This window comes from Polypterus senegalus, chromosome 3 (genome assembly GCF_016835505.1).
Source record: "Polypterus senegalus isolate Bchr_013 chromosome 3, ASM1683550v1, whole genome shotgun sequence".
Taxonomy (NCBI): Eukaryota; Metazoa; Chordata; class Cladistia; order Polypteriformes; family Polypteridae; genus Polypterus; species Polypterus senegalus.
This window is the reverse complement of record NC_053156.1, coordinates 220,312,704-220,329,818: the sequence shown is the minus strand read 5'-3', so window position 1 is coordinate 220,329,818 and position 17,115 is coordinate 220,312,704. Positions and strand designations below refer to the sequence as shown.

At 38.2% G+C, this 17,115-nt stretch overlaps 1 protein-coding gene across 1 annotated transcript; it reads left to right on the top strand.

Annotated features, from left to right (window-relative positions):
• Window positions 1–5,525: 5,525 nt before the first annotated feature.
• LOC120526870 (polymeric immunoglobulin receptor-like) lies at window positions 5,526–15,857 on the top strand. Its single transcript, XM_039749988.1, has 4 exons — window positions 5,526–5,637; window positions 7,664–7,996; window positions 14,833–15,150; window positions 15,448–15,857. Exons 1-4 carry the CDS (start codon window positions 5,604–5,606, stop codon window positions 15,807–15,809), a joined length of 1,047 nt encoding a protein of 348 aa, XP_039605922.1. The 5' UTR covers window positions 5,526–5,603; the 3' UTR covers window positions 15,810–15,857.
• Window positions 15,858–17,115: the final 1,258 nt, after the last annotated feature.

The following is a 17,115-nucleotide window of genomic DNA, read 5'->3' as shown; positions in this document are numbered from 1 at the left end:
GAGCTCAACTCCATTACAGTATATGGAGAAAAATAGCTTCCAGTTATGACCATTACACGTAGAATTTCGAAATGAAACCTGCCCAACTTTTGTAAGGAAGCTGTAAGGAATGAGCCTGCCAAACTTCAGCCTTCCACCCACACGGGAAGTTGTAGAATTAGTGATGAGTAAGTCAGTGAGTCAGTCAGTCAGTCAGTGAGGACTTTGCCTTTTATTAGTATAGATATACAGTAATCCCTCCTCGATCGCGGGGGTTGCGTTCCAGACCCCCCCGCGATAGGTGAAAATCCGCGAAGTTGAAACCATATGTTTCTGTGGTTAAATTTCCATATTTTAAGACCTTATAAACTCTCCCACACTGTTTATAAATATTCCCCGCAGAGTTATACAGCATAATCCCTTTGTATTCTCTTAGATATTAAGTAAGATTCATTGAAATTATGTATATAAACACACTGTTTATATACAGTAAAACCTAAATATTATTTTAATGGTATTGAGTGTCTCCGATATCACATGTTACAGCCATTACGATAGACATGCCACCAGCAATAAATACGTACAATGCAACAAAAATAGTATACAGTAAATGTGTGTGTACAGTGACACTAAACGTACGTACATGTACTAAGTACTGTAAGTAGAAAATTAATTATGGTTACTCACCAACAATGACACGATGACTTGTCCGATAACAATGAGTTTTATTTTACTGCACAACAAAGGAGAGCGTTACAGCCCTTAAAGGAGCCACTTCAGGCGATTGTGTAGCACTGCCGTTGTTCTTCTTCTGGCAGTCTTCAATCCAAATCCCTAAAGCAGATTCCATCCAGACTACTGCCTTATTACATCCACTTACAACTCGTTTTGCATCCTGGTTAAAAGGACACTGCGGCCGTAGATCTTATATTCCTTTCCTACTTTTTAAATAAAAAGAATCGTAGCCTTCAACAAATCCAAAACGTTTACCTTTTCGGTAATCGTTAACATCTTCCGTTTGCGCTTGGGCACGGCCCCTGAAGCAGTAGCAGATCGTTTTGGAGCCAAAATGAAGGGCTTGACTATGCACAAAGATAAACACAAAAGAGCACAACTCTTTACACAGCAAAACACGTTGATGTTGAATGAGCGAGACGAGACTTCCTGGTTAACACTGCATTCAGCAAGCAGGAACCTAACTGCGTGCTCTGATTGGTTAGCTTCTCAGTCAGGAGAACTTAACTGCGTGCTCTGATTGGTTAGCTTCTCAGTCATCCGCCAATATCGTCCGTTGTATGAAATCAACTGGGCAAACCAACTGAGGAAGCATGTACAGGAAGTAAAAAGACACATTGCCTGCAGAACCCGCGAAGCAGCGAAAAATCTGCGTTATATATTTAGTTATGCTTTCATATAAAATCCGATAGAGCGAAACCGCGAAAGTCAAAGCGCGATATAGCGAGGGATTACTGTAGATTATTTAAATAAAATTCAAGTTTTATCTGTATAATATAGTAAAGATATTTTGCTGTATTTCATCTTAAAAATGATATCGTCATCATATGTAAATACGCGCTGTATAAAGTGGCTCAGGTTGTGCAATATTATAACTGTAGTGCAAGTTTACAGTGAGGTACGTGGACTGATTGATTGCGCTTAGAGCTCTTGGGATGAAACTGTTTCTGAACCGCGAGGTCCGTACAGTAAAGGTTTTGAAGCGTTTGCCTTGTACTTTAACATGGCCTTCTCAAGTAACTTCACTTTAACTTAATCTTGATACTCTGTATGTTCAATTCATCATAATAACTATTCATGGTGGCTCTAAAATCCTTACTGAGCCCTACTCACTCTTCTGTTTCTTTTTCCAGTTTCTTTGTGGTGGCGACCTGTGCCACCACCACCTACTCAAAACATCATGATGCTCCAACATTGATGGACTATAAGCCGGATGTCTACGTGACCATCATCATCAAGTCCTTCCGTGAGAACCCTAAATACAAAGAAGACTGTTTCATTTATGTTAGGTAGAATGCCCAGAGGGGACTGGGCGGTCTCATGGTCTGGAATCCCTGCAGATTTAATTTTTTTTTGTTTTTAATGTCCACCCTGGCCATCGGACCTTACTCTTATTCTATGTTAATTAATGTTGACTTATTTTATTTTCTTACTGTGTCTTTTATTTTTCTGTTCTTTATTATGTAAAGCACTTTGAGCTACATTTTTTTGTATGAAAATGTGCTATATAAATAAATGTTATTGTTGTTGTTGTTGTGTGAGATGCAGTTCAATAGACAGCATGGCTGAGGCAGCGTGTGCTTGATGCTGTATATTGATAATTCTCTTTCCGATCAGCTGGTCCGAGTTGTGCAGTAAGAGTAAAACTGAAATTTTAGTGATCAGCAATAATGGATACAATGAGGCTATTAGAAATAAACTGGATACATTAGTATTAAAAGTCAAGACGGAGGTAAAAAGCTTAGGGGTGATTGTTGAATGTAATCTGAATTTTAAATCACATATTAATCAGATCATTAGGACAGCATATTTTCACTTAAGAAACATAAGTAAAGTTAGATCTCTTATATCACTGAAAGATGCTGAGAAATTAGTTCACGCGTTTGTTTTCAGTCGACTAGATTACTGTAATGCACTCCTCTCAGGACTACCCAAAAAAGATATAAATCGTTTGCAACTAGTGCAGAATGCAGCTGCTAGAATCCTAACTAGGAAAAGAAAATCTGAACACATCACACCAGTCTTAGCGTCACTACACTGGTTACCTGTGTCATTCAGAATTGACTTTAAAATTCTGCTTATGGTTTATAAAGCCTTAAATAATCTCGCCCCATCTTATATGTCGGAATGTCTGACACCTTATATTCCAAATCGTAACCTCAGATCCTCAAATGAGTATCTCCTTAGAATTCCAAGAACAAAACTTAAAAGAAGTGGTGAGGCGGCCTTCTGCTACTATGCACCTAAAATCTGGAATAGCCTGCCAATAGGAATTCGCCAGGCTGATACAGTGGAGCACTTTAAAACACTGCTGAAAACACATTACTTTAACATGGCCTTTTTATAACTTCATTTTAATATTAATTTAACTTAATCTCTTCTCTGTTTCTTTTTCCGGTTTCTTTGTGGTGGTGGCCTGCGCCACCTCCACCTACTCAAAGCTTCATGATGCACCAACAATGATGGACGGATTAAAAGGCAGAAGTCTACGTGACCATCATCATCATCAAGCCCTTCCGTGAGAATCCTAAATCCAAAGAGGACTGTTTCATTTATGTTAGGTAGAATGCCCAGAGGGGACTGGGCGGTCTCATGGTCTGGAATCCCTACAAATTTTATTTTTTCTCCAGCTGTCTGGAGTTTTTTTGTTTTTTCTGTCCCCCCTGGCCATTGAACCTTACTCTTATTCGATGTTAATGTTGATTTATTTTGTTTTATAATTGTGTCTTTCATTTTTCTATTCTTTAATATGTAAAGCACTTTGAGCTACTGTTTGTATGAAAATGTGCTATATAAATAAATGTTGTTGTTGTTGTTGTTGTAATATGAAAAAAGAAAATCCGCTGTGGCAACCCCTAACGGGAGCAGCTGAAAGAAAAAGAAGAAGGTGCAGTGAAAGTAACAACGCTAAAGCAGCTATGGTGTTTACAATAGTTTGATCATTCTGTGGACCATTATATTGTTACAGGTTAATTACAATCACATGCATTAAACTAATAAACAATATGCGCTTAATTTCAGTGTATTTATAAAGCCGCGTCAGTAATGTGGATCTGAAACAGAAAGATAAACCACACAGGAACAGTAGCACTGCTTTGATGCTGGGTGTCGCCAGTCTGCAAAATCGAGCGTAGAACTTGTGTACGACAGGGTATGAGGTACCGTGGAAAAGTGCGTGGCTTTGTGCCAAGTTTAGGTTTTATACATCACGATTTGAACATGGAAATGTTCTTACGCAACATTTCTGTGCGTACGGACCGTTTATACATGAGGCCCCTGGAGTACTGTATGCAGTTTGGTCTCCAGGCTACAAAAAGAACATGTCACCACTAAAAAAGGTCCAGAGAAGAGCAACTAGACTGATTCCAGGGTTCTAGGGGTTTAATTATGAGCCTATACAGTTTAAGCAAACGAAGATTAAGAAGTGACATGATTGAAGTGTTTAAAATTATGAAGGGAATTAGTACATTGGATCGAGACTGTGATTTTAAAATGAGTTCACCAAGAACACGGGGACACAGTTGGAAACTTGTTAAGGGTAAATGTAGCTGGCAGAGTGTAAAGCGAGTCCAGGTACGGGTAAAACGCATGCCGATAGAAATCTCTCAGTCCAAAAGTTCATTTTAAAAATATTTAGTGAAAGTTAAAAGCAAATAATCCACACAAGAATGAAGAAAAAAGTACTTACACACGTAGAATAAAAGGCAAAAAAAGGAAAAAATATATCTTCTCTAAACTTAGCTTTTCTTGAGAAACTTTAGTTATTTCTGTACTTAATAGTTCTTAATTTCTTCTTCTGTACGCCTTAAGCGTATGTCTTTGCATTTAAATAAGCGCGTCGTCTTACGAGTTACTTCACCCACTCAAAAGGCCTGTATGCCCGTAGGCACGGTTTAAAACCATGTACCCTCGTACACCGTACACATGGCAAGGCTGGTCACTAATTGAGAATAATGTTTAGTCAGAGGTGTTAAAAATGGCTAGAATATACCAATTCAATTCTACTTATAGGGGTTATAGGAACCTCCCATAGATTATGCATTGTCATTTAGTAAAATATTTATGAATCTTATGTAACTATGAAATGGTTCTTACAGTAAATTTTTCACAAACATTAAGAAGTTTTTCTTTACGCAAAAAGAATGGATAAAAAGATAGACACTTGGAATAAGCTAACAAGTAGTGTGTTCTAATGTTCTAATATGTTTCCTAAGTTTGCCATCAACAGGAAACTGTAGCGCATAAAAATAGAACAATGATTATACCTTAAAATATAACATGTTCCTTTTACGCTTTATATAAAATTAACTAAAATGCATTTAGCATAGTGTATAATAAAATAACAGCTTCAGCCTTTAAGCAAAAGCTCAAAAGCATATGAGACTCCTAAGTGCTAAGTACACATTGGACCAGGGTTCAAAATCAAAATGTAGACAAGTTCTAATACTGACATACTCATTGCCTTAGCTCTCTTTTTAAACAATATTACATTAAGGACTGTGAACACACACTAAAGTGTGTGGTTTAGGGACAGTTTTAACAAACAAGGCATCAAAGACATAGGTTTCTTTAAAGTGGTAAATTTTACAACGTTATATCAATTTAGTGGCATTTAGCCCCATTTGAGTAATCTGCATTTCACACTATAATTTTAGTTGTGTCCATCTATGAGCACTGAATAAATATGACCAGCTCTGTTTTGTCATTTCTTTATATGATGATCAGGAAACTGCAGAAGTGAAAATAAAAGCTGGGGGGATATCCGGCGTTGCAGCAATATAATATTAAAACTGGTAAAAGAGGAAGAATAAGAAAGATACATCTCTTGTAAGTTAAGTCTCAAACCTTTTTTGCTTCCTTTCAACAAAATATTTGATCTTTCTTCTAAAATGAAGTTTTGGATTCTATTGCCTTTTTTTTCAGGTAAGAGAAATTTTTACTTATTTCTTTTATAAAAGAGTGAAAGAAGTGGTATCAGTTGTTCCTTGTTCTGTATATTTTCTTATCTGAAACAACAGGCACAAAACAAACCAACTCTGGGCAAAACCACAGGATACTCACATCACACATCCACCTCACTTATACAAGGCAATTGAGAGATTCTAGCTAACCTTACACAATGTGTTTATACTACATGAGGAATTCATTAATGAAATTTATGGAAAAATATGAATGCATCTTCACTGAAATATGGATTTATCATGAAGAATTCTGGTCTAGCACTGCTGCCGTGCAGTTAGGAGACCCGGGTTCGCTTTCTGGCTCCTACCTGCGGGGAGTTTGCATGTTCTTCCCGTGTCTGCGTAGGTTTCCTCCGGGTACTCTGGTTTCCTCCCACAGTCCAAAGACATGCAGGTTAGGTGCATTGGCAATTCTAAATTGTCCCTAGTGTGTGCTTGGTGTGTGGGTGTGTGTGTGTGTGGACCCTGCGGTGGGCTGGCGCCCTGCCTGGGATTTGGTTCCTGCCTTGCAGCCTATGTTGGCTGGGATTGGCTCCAGCAGATCCCTGTGACCCTGTGGTTAGGATATAGCAGGTTGGATAATGGATGGATGGAATTCTGGTCTAATAAAGACATATGTGAAAATTTCCTTCCATGTAGAACCAATAGATTTGTGAAGTCGTCCTGTGCTGCTGGCTGTCCTTTACCTTCCAGATCTTTCACTAATCAGACACACACTGCTGTTAACAAAGAAAGAGGGGACTGTTCACAAGTGTACTTCAGATGACAGAATATGACTAAAAAGTACCACTGCACATGGCAAGAATTTACGACATTGCTGCTTGTGCCAAAGCAACATATTCTGTTTTATTACCTGAGCTACCTAGCAGAATATACTGCATTTATGATTGTACTGCATCCTACTTCACAAGTTAAGGTGAAAAGACATAATACACATGATAAGTGTATTGTTTTCTGCATGGAGAATTATTCAAAAATAATTAACTACAGGACAGTGATGACAGGCAGATGTTTTTAACTGTAATGTTTAAAATCAGATTATAACTGGAAATTAGTTTTTTTTCTAAGCCTAAAAAACAAATCATATTTTAGAAATCTATCCATCACTTAATTCTTTAAAAAAGTGCAAGCATGATTTCTTTTCAAAAGCTTTAACAATTTCAAGCCATTTGGAGCAATGGAACCCTGCAAAGATATGTAAGTCTGGGTTCAGCACCCCCAGTAATTAACTCTGTCCATAATCTTCATTAAATCGGTTTTGAAGGGTAGGCAGCTTTTTTTATAGATTTACACATTTGTGGTAAAATATCTTGCTATATTACTATTTTAAAATTTCTGAGGAGGTTTCTACAAAGAGTAATTTAACTGGGAATATCATTTCTCTAGGCTATATGTTCAATCTGCATTTTCATCTGTTATTACCTAAATCCAGAAAATCGTTGCAGAGTTTTTAGGAGGAGATTTACAGTAAGTGTAACTTTTGAGGAAGAATAGACAGCTAGTGCTGCTACATCAAAAATGTATTTTACTTACAGTGCTGCATTTACATAAGTAGAAATTGGAATACTTCAAATTAAAGAATAGTTATCAATGAGCATTGTGTTTTCAGTATCTACATACTGTATGTGCCACTGTGAGCTGTGAGGGATCTGGGGGCTAACTATAATGTTGTATATACGTGTTAGACTCCTGTCTAAATGTAATTTAAGAAGGATGCTATCACCAAGTTTATGTTGATTATTTTGAGAATTGCTGACTAAAATGAGCCATTGAACTACAAAAGCTAAAAAATAAGTAGACAATTTATTTAAACAAGCGTAGTCCATTCAGTTTTCAATTTATTCAATGACAGTGACATGTATGCTGTAGGCTAAGCATCCTACAAAATGAATGAATTTAAATTTAAATAAATCATTAATCGCATAACTTTAATATTCCTAAATTTAACTCCTGCAGTCCCTTTGCATTTGTTTCTATTTGTGTTGCAGGTGTTGAAACTTCGCTTTCTGGACCAAAGGAAGTGAGCAGCTGGACTGGGAATTCAGTGAATATTACATGTCAATACAGTGAAAACTACACAGACGATGTGAAGTACTGGTGTGGAAAATGGACCTCTTCATGCAATGTCTTGGTTAAAAGTGATGGATCTGTGAAATCTTTGCTAAATCAGAGAATGTCCATCAGTGACAACAAAATGAATAAGCAGTTCACTGTGTCAGTGAGAAACCTGAGGACAAGTGACTCTGGATGGTACAAATGTGGAATAGAGATGCAACGCCCACATACAGATGTGACTTATCCAGTTCATCTCACCGTCAGAGGTAAGAGGAAAGTTTCTCAGTGTTACCATTCCAGGTCATTATCCTGAATGTATTTAGTCAACATAGCACCTGAAGGTGCTCCATCTTTCTCTATTGTAAATAAAGCTGGCCAACACTGACAATGTTAACATAGCCTGCAAAAATAGAATTGGTGGGCCATTTGAAATTGGCTCTAAAATGTAGGCAGTGTCAACATAAATGGTAGAGCTCAGTTTAAACAGGTTTTAAAAATGGGACATTATGGGTCAGCTGCAGTGTGCTCTGAGCTAGGGATGATCTTGTACTGGTCTGGTCTTAGTATGTATTTAGGGTAATAAGACTGACTTTGGGGATTAGCGCAGATTCAGTCTGCTTCAAAGATTCAGACCAGCAATGGATCAAGACCAAGACTAAGGTAGTTGCAGTGTAGTTTTTCGAGTTGGAGAAGAGAAGCAAAGTTGCCTACTAAATTAGACCACCGCATGAGCAGGTTTAATCACTTAGTATAACAGGTAATATTACATAATAAACGCATCAGACAGACTGTTAGAAACACGAGAAAGCACAAATATACCATTAAAAATATTGATGCCATATTTTAAATTTTTGTTTGAATTGAAGTATTGCATGATACTGAATCAAAGATAGATAGATAGATAGATAGATAGATAGATAGATAGATAGATAGATAGATAGATAGATGGTACTTTTTTGTCCCCAGGTGGAAATTTGTCTTTTTGCAGAAGCTCTTTATATAAATAAATAACAAATACATTTATAAATAAGTAAGTAAACAAATATATATACACACATTAGTCTGAACACACACCAGAATGACCATAATGCAAGAAAATAAAAAAATAAAAAAACATTTTTTACTTGGCTGTCATAACCACAGTGAGGCATTATGCAGACATATTCAGGTTGGTATAAAGAAGCCCCAGTGCCATTTCTTGACAACACTTCTGTTGCATAATATATTGGCTGAAAGTCCTCAGTGTTAGTATGTCAGAGATCAGATGTGCAGCATTGTTCATAATGGCACTCATATCATTTTAATTCTCTCCTTCGCCACTACCTCCAGGAAGTTCAGAGTACTACTATAACTGAGCTTGCCATTTTAATTAGCCTATTAATTGAGTGGGCTTCTCTTAAAATGATGTTACCAGTCCAGCGCACAACAGCGTAGAAAGCTGCACTGGCCTTCACAGTTATAGAAGATGTGAAGAATGTCACTTCTCACAATAAAGGAATGCAGTCACCTAACGAAAAAGAGCCTGCTCTACCCTTCCTTGCATAGATTCTTTGTGTTTCAAGTCCAGTCCAGCCTGTCATTAATGTGGACCCCCAAGTACTTGTAAGAGAGAACCACCTCTACATCCATTCCTTAAATAGTAAGAGGGAGGAAGAGAAGAGGCGTTCAAATATTTCACCACCCTGTGGATCGGTGTAGAATTATGATGAAAGTCTTTTAGTTTTCCCCAAGGCGCATGTGAGTAGCAGTTTCCCCCACCCTTACCCCAGATCCATTGGTTCAGGTGGCCCTAACGTTGATGTCATAAATTTGAGACAAGGCATCAGTGTTGGCATGGAGAGAGTACTGGTGATGAAAGACCTTAAATCTGTAACCCTACTGAAATCTGTGCAGGCTTGTGGGATCCTCTGGTAAGCACACAGAATGAGGAGAAGTAGCTGTTCCTCTCATCTTCACTGACCACCTTTCGCAGCATCTGTCTGAGCTGTTGATTGAATCGCTCTGATAGACCATCAATATAAGGATGATATACTGAGGTCTTCAAGTGCTTCATTTTGAGTAATTTGGCAACTTCCCTTGAAGTCTCCCAGATGAAGGGCATTCCCTAATCTGGTAGGACTTCCTCAAGGATGCTGACAGGCAAAACCAGTTCCTGTATATTTTTTGAACTGGTAACTCTCAAGGGGATAGCCTCTAGATATTGTATAGCATAATCCACCAGCACAAGTATATATTTATGACCACAGGCTGAAGGCTCAAGAGGTCCTACAATGTCAAACCCAATATGCACATAGGGAATATAAAGAGGCGATTATGTACCAATGTGTTTCCCCATGAATGCTGGTCAGATTGTTCGTACTTGCTTTCCAACGTCACCAGAGCAGGAAACATCGAGCAACAATAGAAATGTTACTTCCGGAATCAATCGTTGCTGTGATTTTGTGCCCATTAATAACAACCACCCCAGTTCACGGAAAGGTCAAGGGATTGGCGGTGAAACAATACCCGTCTCCTCACCCTGCTACAATCCATTTGGTCACCAAGGTGGGTCAATGATAGTGCAGTATTTTCTACCTCCTCACACTTGTAACAGCCGAGTAGGGGTGTGGGCTTCTCCTTGGATCCAACTGACGGTTTTGCCTCGTGGAGGGTAGGCTTAGGTATGGTAATATGTTCAATCTGGACCATGGGGCGATTAGCACACTGTTCTTAATGCTAGGGATGAACAACTCATTGATTTCAAATGAAAATCATAATTTGAAAGAATGCTATTAACAAATCTCAAAGGCTGCAATGTATAACATATATTATTCAACGTTCATTACCAGTAAGTCTGTAAGACCTAATTTTGCTATTCAAATTTATTTAAAAAAGGTCTTGTTTGAAGACAAAAGCTGATATTCAATTGTATTTTAGCCTCACTAATTCTGGCATCAAATTACTTCAGATATGCTATGTAAAGCTGTAGTATTTTGCAGATGTATTTTTGCACTTCACTTCCACGATAACACGTTTTGTAATTTTGAATGGTGTTAGAGATGGCTGGGGAGGCGACCCAGCCGGGATGCCCAGGAGAACTGGAGGAGGGCTTGCGCCTTCCCCAGACCATGTGGGGGTGACCGCCCTGGTTGCTTTGGGGACCACGGGTTGGGAGCTTGGAAGCTCAACCCTGTAGGGGCCCGTGGTCGCCGCCAGGGGGTGCCCCGCTGCCTTCGGAGCTCTGGACCTCAGCACCTCCGCCACACCCAGAAGTTGTGGGGGAAGAGGAACGGGGACACCTGGAGTGGTTCCGGATGCGCAGCCGGCACTTCTGCCACACTGGGGAGTGGATATAAGGGGCCGCATCCCTCCATTCGATGGCTGGAGTTGGGTGGAAGAGGACTGCCAACCTTCCAACCTGAGCTGACCCTCTAATGTACTTGTTACTAATCGTTCATCCTTGTCATACCCAACTTCTACTGTAGTTGCCCAGCTGTCTGGCAACTCTTCATTGCCACCTAGTGCCTATCTTGCCTCCTCCTAAACTCAACCTTGCAGTCTTCCTTTTTCAAATTCCACCATTTGATCCTCTCCTCCTCTTCTTCTTGATCTACAACGTCATCCTACAGACCACCATCCTATGCTGCCTAACCACACTTTCTCCTGCCACCACTTTGCAGTCTTCAATCTCCATCAGATTGACTCTTCTGCATAATATATAATCTACCTGTGTGCATTTTCCTAAACTCTTGTATGTCACCCTATGTTCCTCCTTCTTCTTTAAATACTTATTCACCACAGCCATGCCCATCCTTTTTGCAAAATCCACTATCATCTGACCTTCTTTATTCCTTTCCTTGACACCATACCTACCCATCACCTCCTCATCTCCTTTGTTCCCTTCACCAACATTTCCATTGAAATTCACTTTCTGTCCCTTGGGTACACTGTCTATCACTTCATCCAGGTCACTCCAAAATCTTCTTTCTCATCCATCGCAAACCCAACTTGCAGGACATATGCACTAACAACATTCATCATCACACCCCCAATTTCTAGCTTCATAATCATTACTCTGTCTGACACTCTTTTCACCTCCAGAACACTCTTGACATACTGGTTCTTCAGAATAATTCCTACCCCATTTCTCCTGCCATCCACACCATGATAGAACAATTTGAATCCACCTACGATCCACCTGGCTTTACTCCCCTTCCCTTTAGTCTCTTGCACACACAATATATCAACATTCCTTCTCTCCATCATATCAGCTAACTCTCTCCACAATCCAGTCACATTGCCAACATTCAAAGTTCCTACCCTCAGTTCCACTCTCTTTGCCTTCCTCCTCTCCTCCTGCCTCCGTTCACATCTCTCCCCTCTTCTTCTCCTTCTTCAACCAACAGTATCCTAATTGTTGGCTAACAGTACTGGTGGCAGTCATTGTTCACCCAGGCTTTGACCGATCCGGTATTGAAAATTTATAATGTTCTAGCAAAATTTTACACTGGATGCCCTCCTGATGTAACCCTCCCTATATATCCGGGCTTTGGACCGGCATGAAAAAACACTAGTTTTTGCATCCCCTGTGGTTGGGTTAAACCTAAGACCCCTAATTGTTTGTTTAATGCTATGATCTTCTAATTAAAGCAAATGGAAAATAACTCTGTTTGGGATTTTTATGACTCTTTTCTTATACATAAAAGTTGTCTGAGAGCCGCTAGAAATTTTTTTTAAGATGGTGTTTGATGTTGCACTAGCCGACACTGCAGCCATTACCATAATAGTAAAGTATAACATAGTAAGTATAAATGTACATGTAACGCCCAGCATTGTTGATCAAAGTTTGAACATATTTGAATATTTACTTATTTTAATTTTGAATCTTCAAACCTTATTTTTTGGGAAATTTGACAGTGCTAATACACAATGTTAACTTTCTGATGTTGAGCAAACTGGATTGCAAATTCCTGCGCATACCAGCCACGATTTCGCCATCAGAGAGACTATTTAGTGTTGGGGGCAGTATAGTCACGCATCAGCACTCATGTCTGAAACCAGCAAAGGTTGACATACTGGTGTTATTGACAAAAAACTTGTAAAGGCCACAATGTGTGTTCAGAAAAAATAGAGATGTTAAGGAAACAAGCATTATGTATGGCTTCCGTTGTTTGCAGTAATTTTAAGATTTTAGTTGTTCTGCATTAAAAGGTATATCTTTTAGTGTCAGCCTTTGTGGAAAACAATTCAAAAGGTAAATGCTGCTTACCTGCAAATAAATGTTTTATTTGAATGTGCGTTATTTAGATATTTTGTGTAAAATGTACAGTATATTCTGAGGTGGCATGGCGACGCGGTGGGTTGCGCTGCTTCCTCGCAGTTAGGAGACCCGGGTTTGCTTCCCGGGTCTTCCCTGCGTTGAGTTTGCATGTTCTCCCCGTGCATGGGTTTCCTCCAAGTACTCCGGACTCCATGTCCAAAGACATGCAGGTTAGGTGGATTGGCAATTCTAAATTGTCCCGGGTGTGTGTGCCTTGTGGTGGGCTGGTGCCCTGCCCGGGGTTTGATTCCTGCTTTGCGCCCTGTGTTGGCTGGGATTGGCTCCAGCAGACCCTGTAGTTAGGATATAACGGGTTGGATGGATGGATGTATATTCTGGTTTTATTTTTATATTTAGTGATCACTTTTTTGATAATTACTCTGTGGTTTCTAAATTTTAAGCTATATACTGGCCATCAGTAAAAAACGTTCTATTCATTACCAGTTGTGAAATATTTCATTGGTATTCCCGAACAAAAAGTCACAGTTTTTGTGATAATTGTTTTGTGTTTGATTGTTTTATGTTTTATGCTAATTATGCTATTTTCAGTGTTTTTAGACAAAAGTGACAAACTACATACTAGTTGAGACAAATTAGTCTCAATCTGATTAAGCTTTAATATATAACATCCTGTTGTATTGCTATTTGAGAAGGGGGTCTTTAGACATATGTAGATTAAGTGTTATTCTCACTTTTTATAAAATGTGTGATCATTTTGCACATTCACACATTTCAGACAGTTTGAAGCACACTGCAACTACATAAATTAAAATTCTTTATTTATTCTTTAATATAATTTTCTCTGCAACACAAATTTCATCTGAATTTGTACATGCTTTTTAAATGTTTGAATTAGCTATCATCTTTAAACAGTTCTTTTGAAATGATTGCTCTTAACACAAGCTTCACAGTGGTCTGTCTGCATGACTGTAGTGTTTGTTAGCTTTCATTTTTTCGCCACTAGGCTTTTAGTCTTTAGCATGTGCTGTATATGTGAAAAAACTTTGTGAATGTTTTACTTCATGTTCTGAGTGGTAATTTATGTTTCTATTATAAGGATTATGAAAATAAATGGATTGGAAGTTTGTTCAATTCTCTCAGAAATCTCTGGCATCACTTTTCACGTGCCTGTGTGCTGCTGTAACCCATTCACTTTGCTATAACTTGTTGTAAGTTCAGAGATGTTTTTTGTGTACATCACTTTCATTAAGAGCTGTTTTTTGAGTATTTTAGCTATTTTCCCTGACCTCTCTTATTAATAAGGTGATTTCAACCACAGAACTGCTGCTTATTGAATGCTTCTTGGCAAACTCTAACTGCAGTGCGTGAAACCCAAGGAAGGCAGCACTTTCTGAAATGCTGGAGCTGCCATGTATGACACTAATAATCAAACTAAGTTTGTTCAGATTGCGTGTCTTAGCTGTTCTAATGTTTGGTTGAGCTATGAGTAAGCCTCTTGAACAAAAACTATGTCTGCAAGTCATATACTTTAAATTGCATACAAGTGATTGACTGCTTAGAAAAGCAGGCTATTTGGGTTAACAAACAGGGGTAACAAAATGGCCACAGAGTGTACATCAGATGTTTTTAAACTAAACACATTTATTTTGTCTTTGTCTGTCATGTGCACAGGATGTTTGTGCTGGTTTTGTCAAACATAAATTCTGTTTTTTTAATGAATGTATATTTACATTTGCTAATGTTCCAAATTAAAATAACTATATGAATAAAATAAAACCAAAAATGAAAGCAAGGAAAAAACAGAAAGATCAGACCACACAGCCACTTTTGTGTTTGTTACAGGAGCTGAGGGCCACCTGTCAGGTCCAGAGATAATGAAAGGTTTGGTGGGAAAGTCCGTCACCGTGGAGTGTCCATATGATAAGAGGTACGAGCAGGCAGAGAAGTTCTGGTGTAAGACGTTGAACTCTACATGCTACCCTCTGGTCAGCACTGACAACTCTCAGAAACACATGAGGATGTCAATCAAAGATGACAGATCAGGAAGAAAGATCACTGTGACAATGCGCTCCCTCATGAAGGATGATACAGGCTGGTATCGGTGTGGGATAAAAGCACTCAACTTTGATGAGACTCACCCTGTATATCTCACTGTGACAGGTAAGGAAAGGTTGTTCTTTAAAGAGGCATCTTCTCTCACATAAACGTTAAAGTAAAACAGAAAAAAGTCTTGATGTTGCTTAAAACAGGATGAAGATGTCACATTACGCCTGATATGTGTACCTGTAGATGTGTTTGAACAAAGAAATGTATGTCTAAGAGATGAATAGAAACTCCATTTAATTTCACAGTTTTTATTTGAAGTTTATTTTCAACTACAGAAAGTAAATCATCACATATGAAATAAGTCATTTCTTGTATGAGCAAGCCACATTGTTTTTTGTCTGCTTGTTTTAGGCGCTGTGGAGAGCTTGGTAGGACCCAAGCTGGTAACTGGAAGGACTGGGAGCTCTGTGAGCATTGTGTGTCTTTACAGTGATGATTACAGAGATCACGAAAAGTACTGGTGCAAAGAAGGCATACTTATGTGCAGTAGTACACTGGTCACAACAAACTATAACTCAGAAAAAGAGAGAAAATCTATAAGTGACAATAAATCATCTAAAGAGTTCACTGTGATAATGAAGGAACTAAAGAAAGAGGATGAGGGGCTGTACCAATGTGGAATTGATCGTACTTTACTGAGTGATGGATCATTCCGTGATGAAACTACTTCAGTATATGTCCATGTCAAAGGTAAGGGGGCTTTACTGTGTTAAATCCTGTAATAAGAGACAGTTTAAAATGAAATATGGAAATGTAAATTAAAATAGAAGTTAATTGAGAATTCATTTTGTGTTGATGGTTTAAATAAAATATTTAATGAATAAATGGTTTTCTTAAGGATTTAATTTTCTGCATTTTCAAGTCTGACAAAGTAGAAGCTGGCATCTGGTTCAGATAAAACAGTGCAGTTAATGAACTTATCAATGGGACATTAGTGAACACAAAGCTAAGACATCCATGGGTGGGCAAGTGTTTGACAATTATCTTCATAGTATACCGATAGACACTGAGAAGAGAAAAAAAAAATGACAAATGAGTGGAAACTCAAATAAATCAAAGTAACAACATCTGAAGTCAAAGGAAAACAGAGGAGATAAGCAAAGCCTACCATGATTTATATTTGACATTGAAGTCATTTTGGTGAAACATTGCAACACAACATTTTTAAAAAATTACTGTTCTATCAAAACAGTGGAAATTTTATTTTCTTAGAGATGATACAATCAGGCACACTAAAGGAAAACGTTCAATAATATGCTGATTCTTGAGTAAAATGGTGATGTAAATGATTAAGATAGATACATTATCATTATCATTAACTCCCCAAAATATCCTGTATTTTATTTATGAGTTTATTTTAAATTAACATTTCTCACAATTTCTTTGAGTAATCCTAAATTATATAAGCATATTAGGAAATGGATGAATAGCTGAACGTAACAAAGGCTTGATTATGTTGGCCTAGTCTTTGCTTGTTGTTTGTTGTTTGTTTTAGAAAAAGGACCTGGTTTGCACTTTATTTATGGGATCCTTTGGCTTAATTTTCTAGAGTTATTGCAAAGTCCGTTTTACTCTTTGTTTGACATAAAGACACAAAGCTTTGCAGAACCTATATTTTTCATATATAGAGATCTAAAAACAAAGTTGTTTTTTGGTTCTATGTATATTCAATTTGTTGACAATGCAAAACCTAGTATGATTACAGATTTCCTTTTACTGTGGGGGACAGAATCACAATAAGTTCACAGCATTGAGATTTTGAACTTGAACTTCATTTCCAATCAACATAATCAACATAAAAATACATTGAGTTATATAACATAATATACAATACAAGACACCATCAAAACATTATTATATGCAGTAGTAAAAGAAATGCACAACACACATATATGATATATGTATATGTTGTCGGAGATGGCTGGGGGGACGACCCGGCCGGGATGCCCAGGAGGACCAGAGGAGGGCTTATGCTTTCCCCAGCCCATGTGGGGGTGACTGCCCTGGTACCTTTGGGGG

Excerpts from the sequence above, each read along its gene's own strand:
- LOC120526870 (XM_039749988.1), top strand. The coding sequence starts at position 5,604 with ATGAAGTTTTGGATTCTATTGCCTTTTTTTTCAG. Across the intron at positions 5,638-7,663 it reads TCTATTGCCTTTTTTTTCAG|GTGTTGAAACTTCGCTTTCT; the intron begins GTAAGAGAAATT and ends TTTGTGTTGCAG. Across the intron at positions 7,997-14,832 it reads AGTTCATCTCACCGTCAGAG|GAGCTGAGGGCCACCTGTCA; the intron begins GTAAGAGGAAAG and ends TGTTTGTTACAG.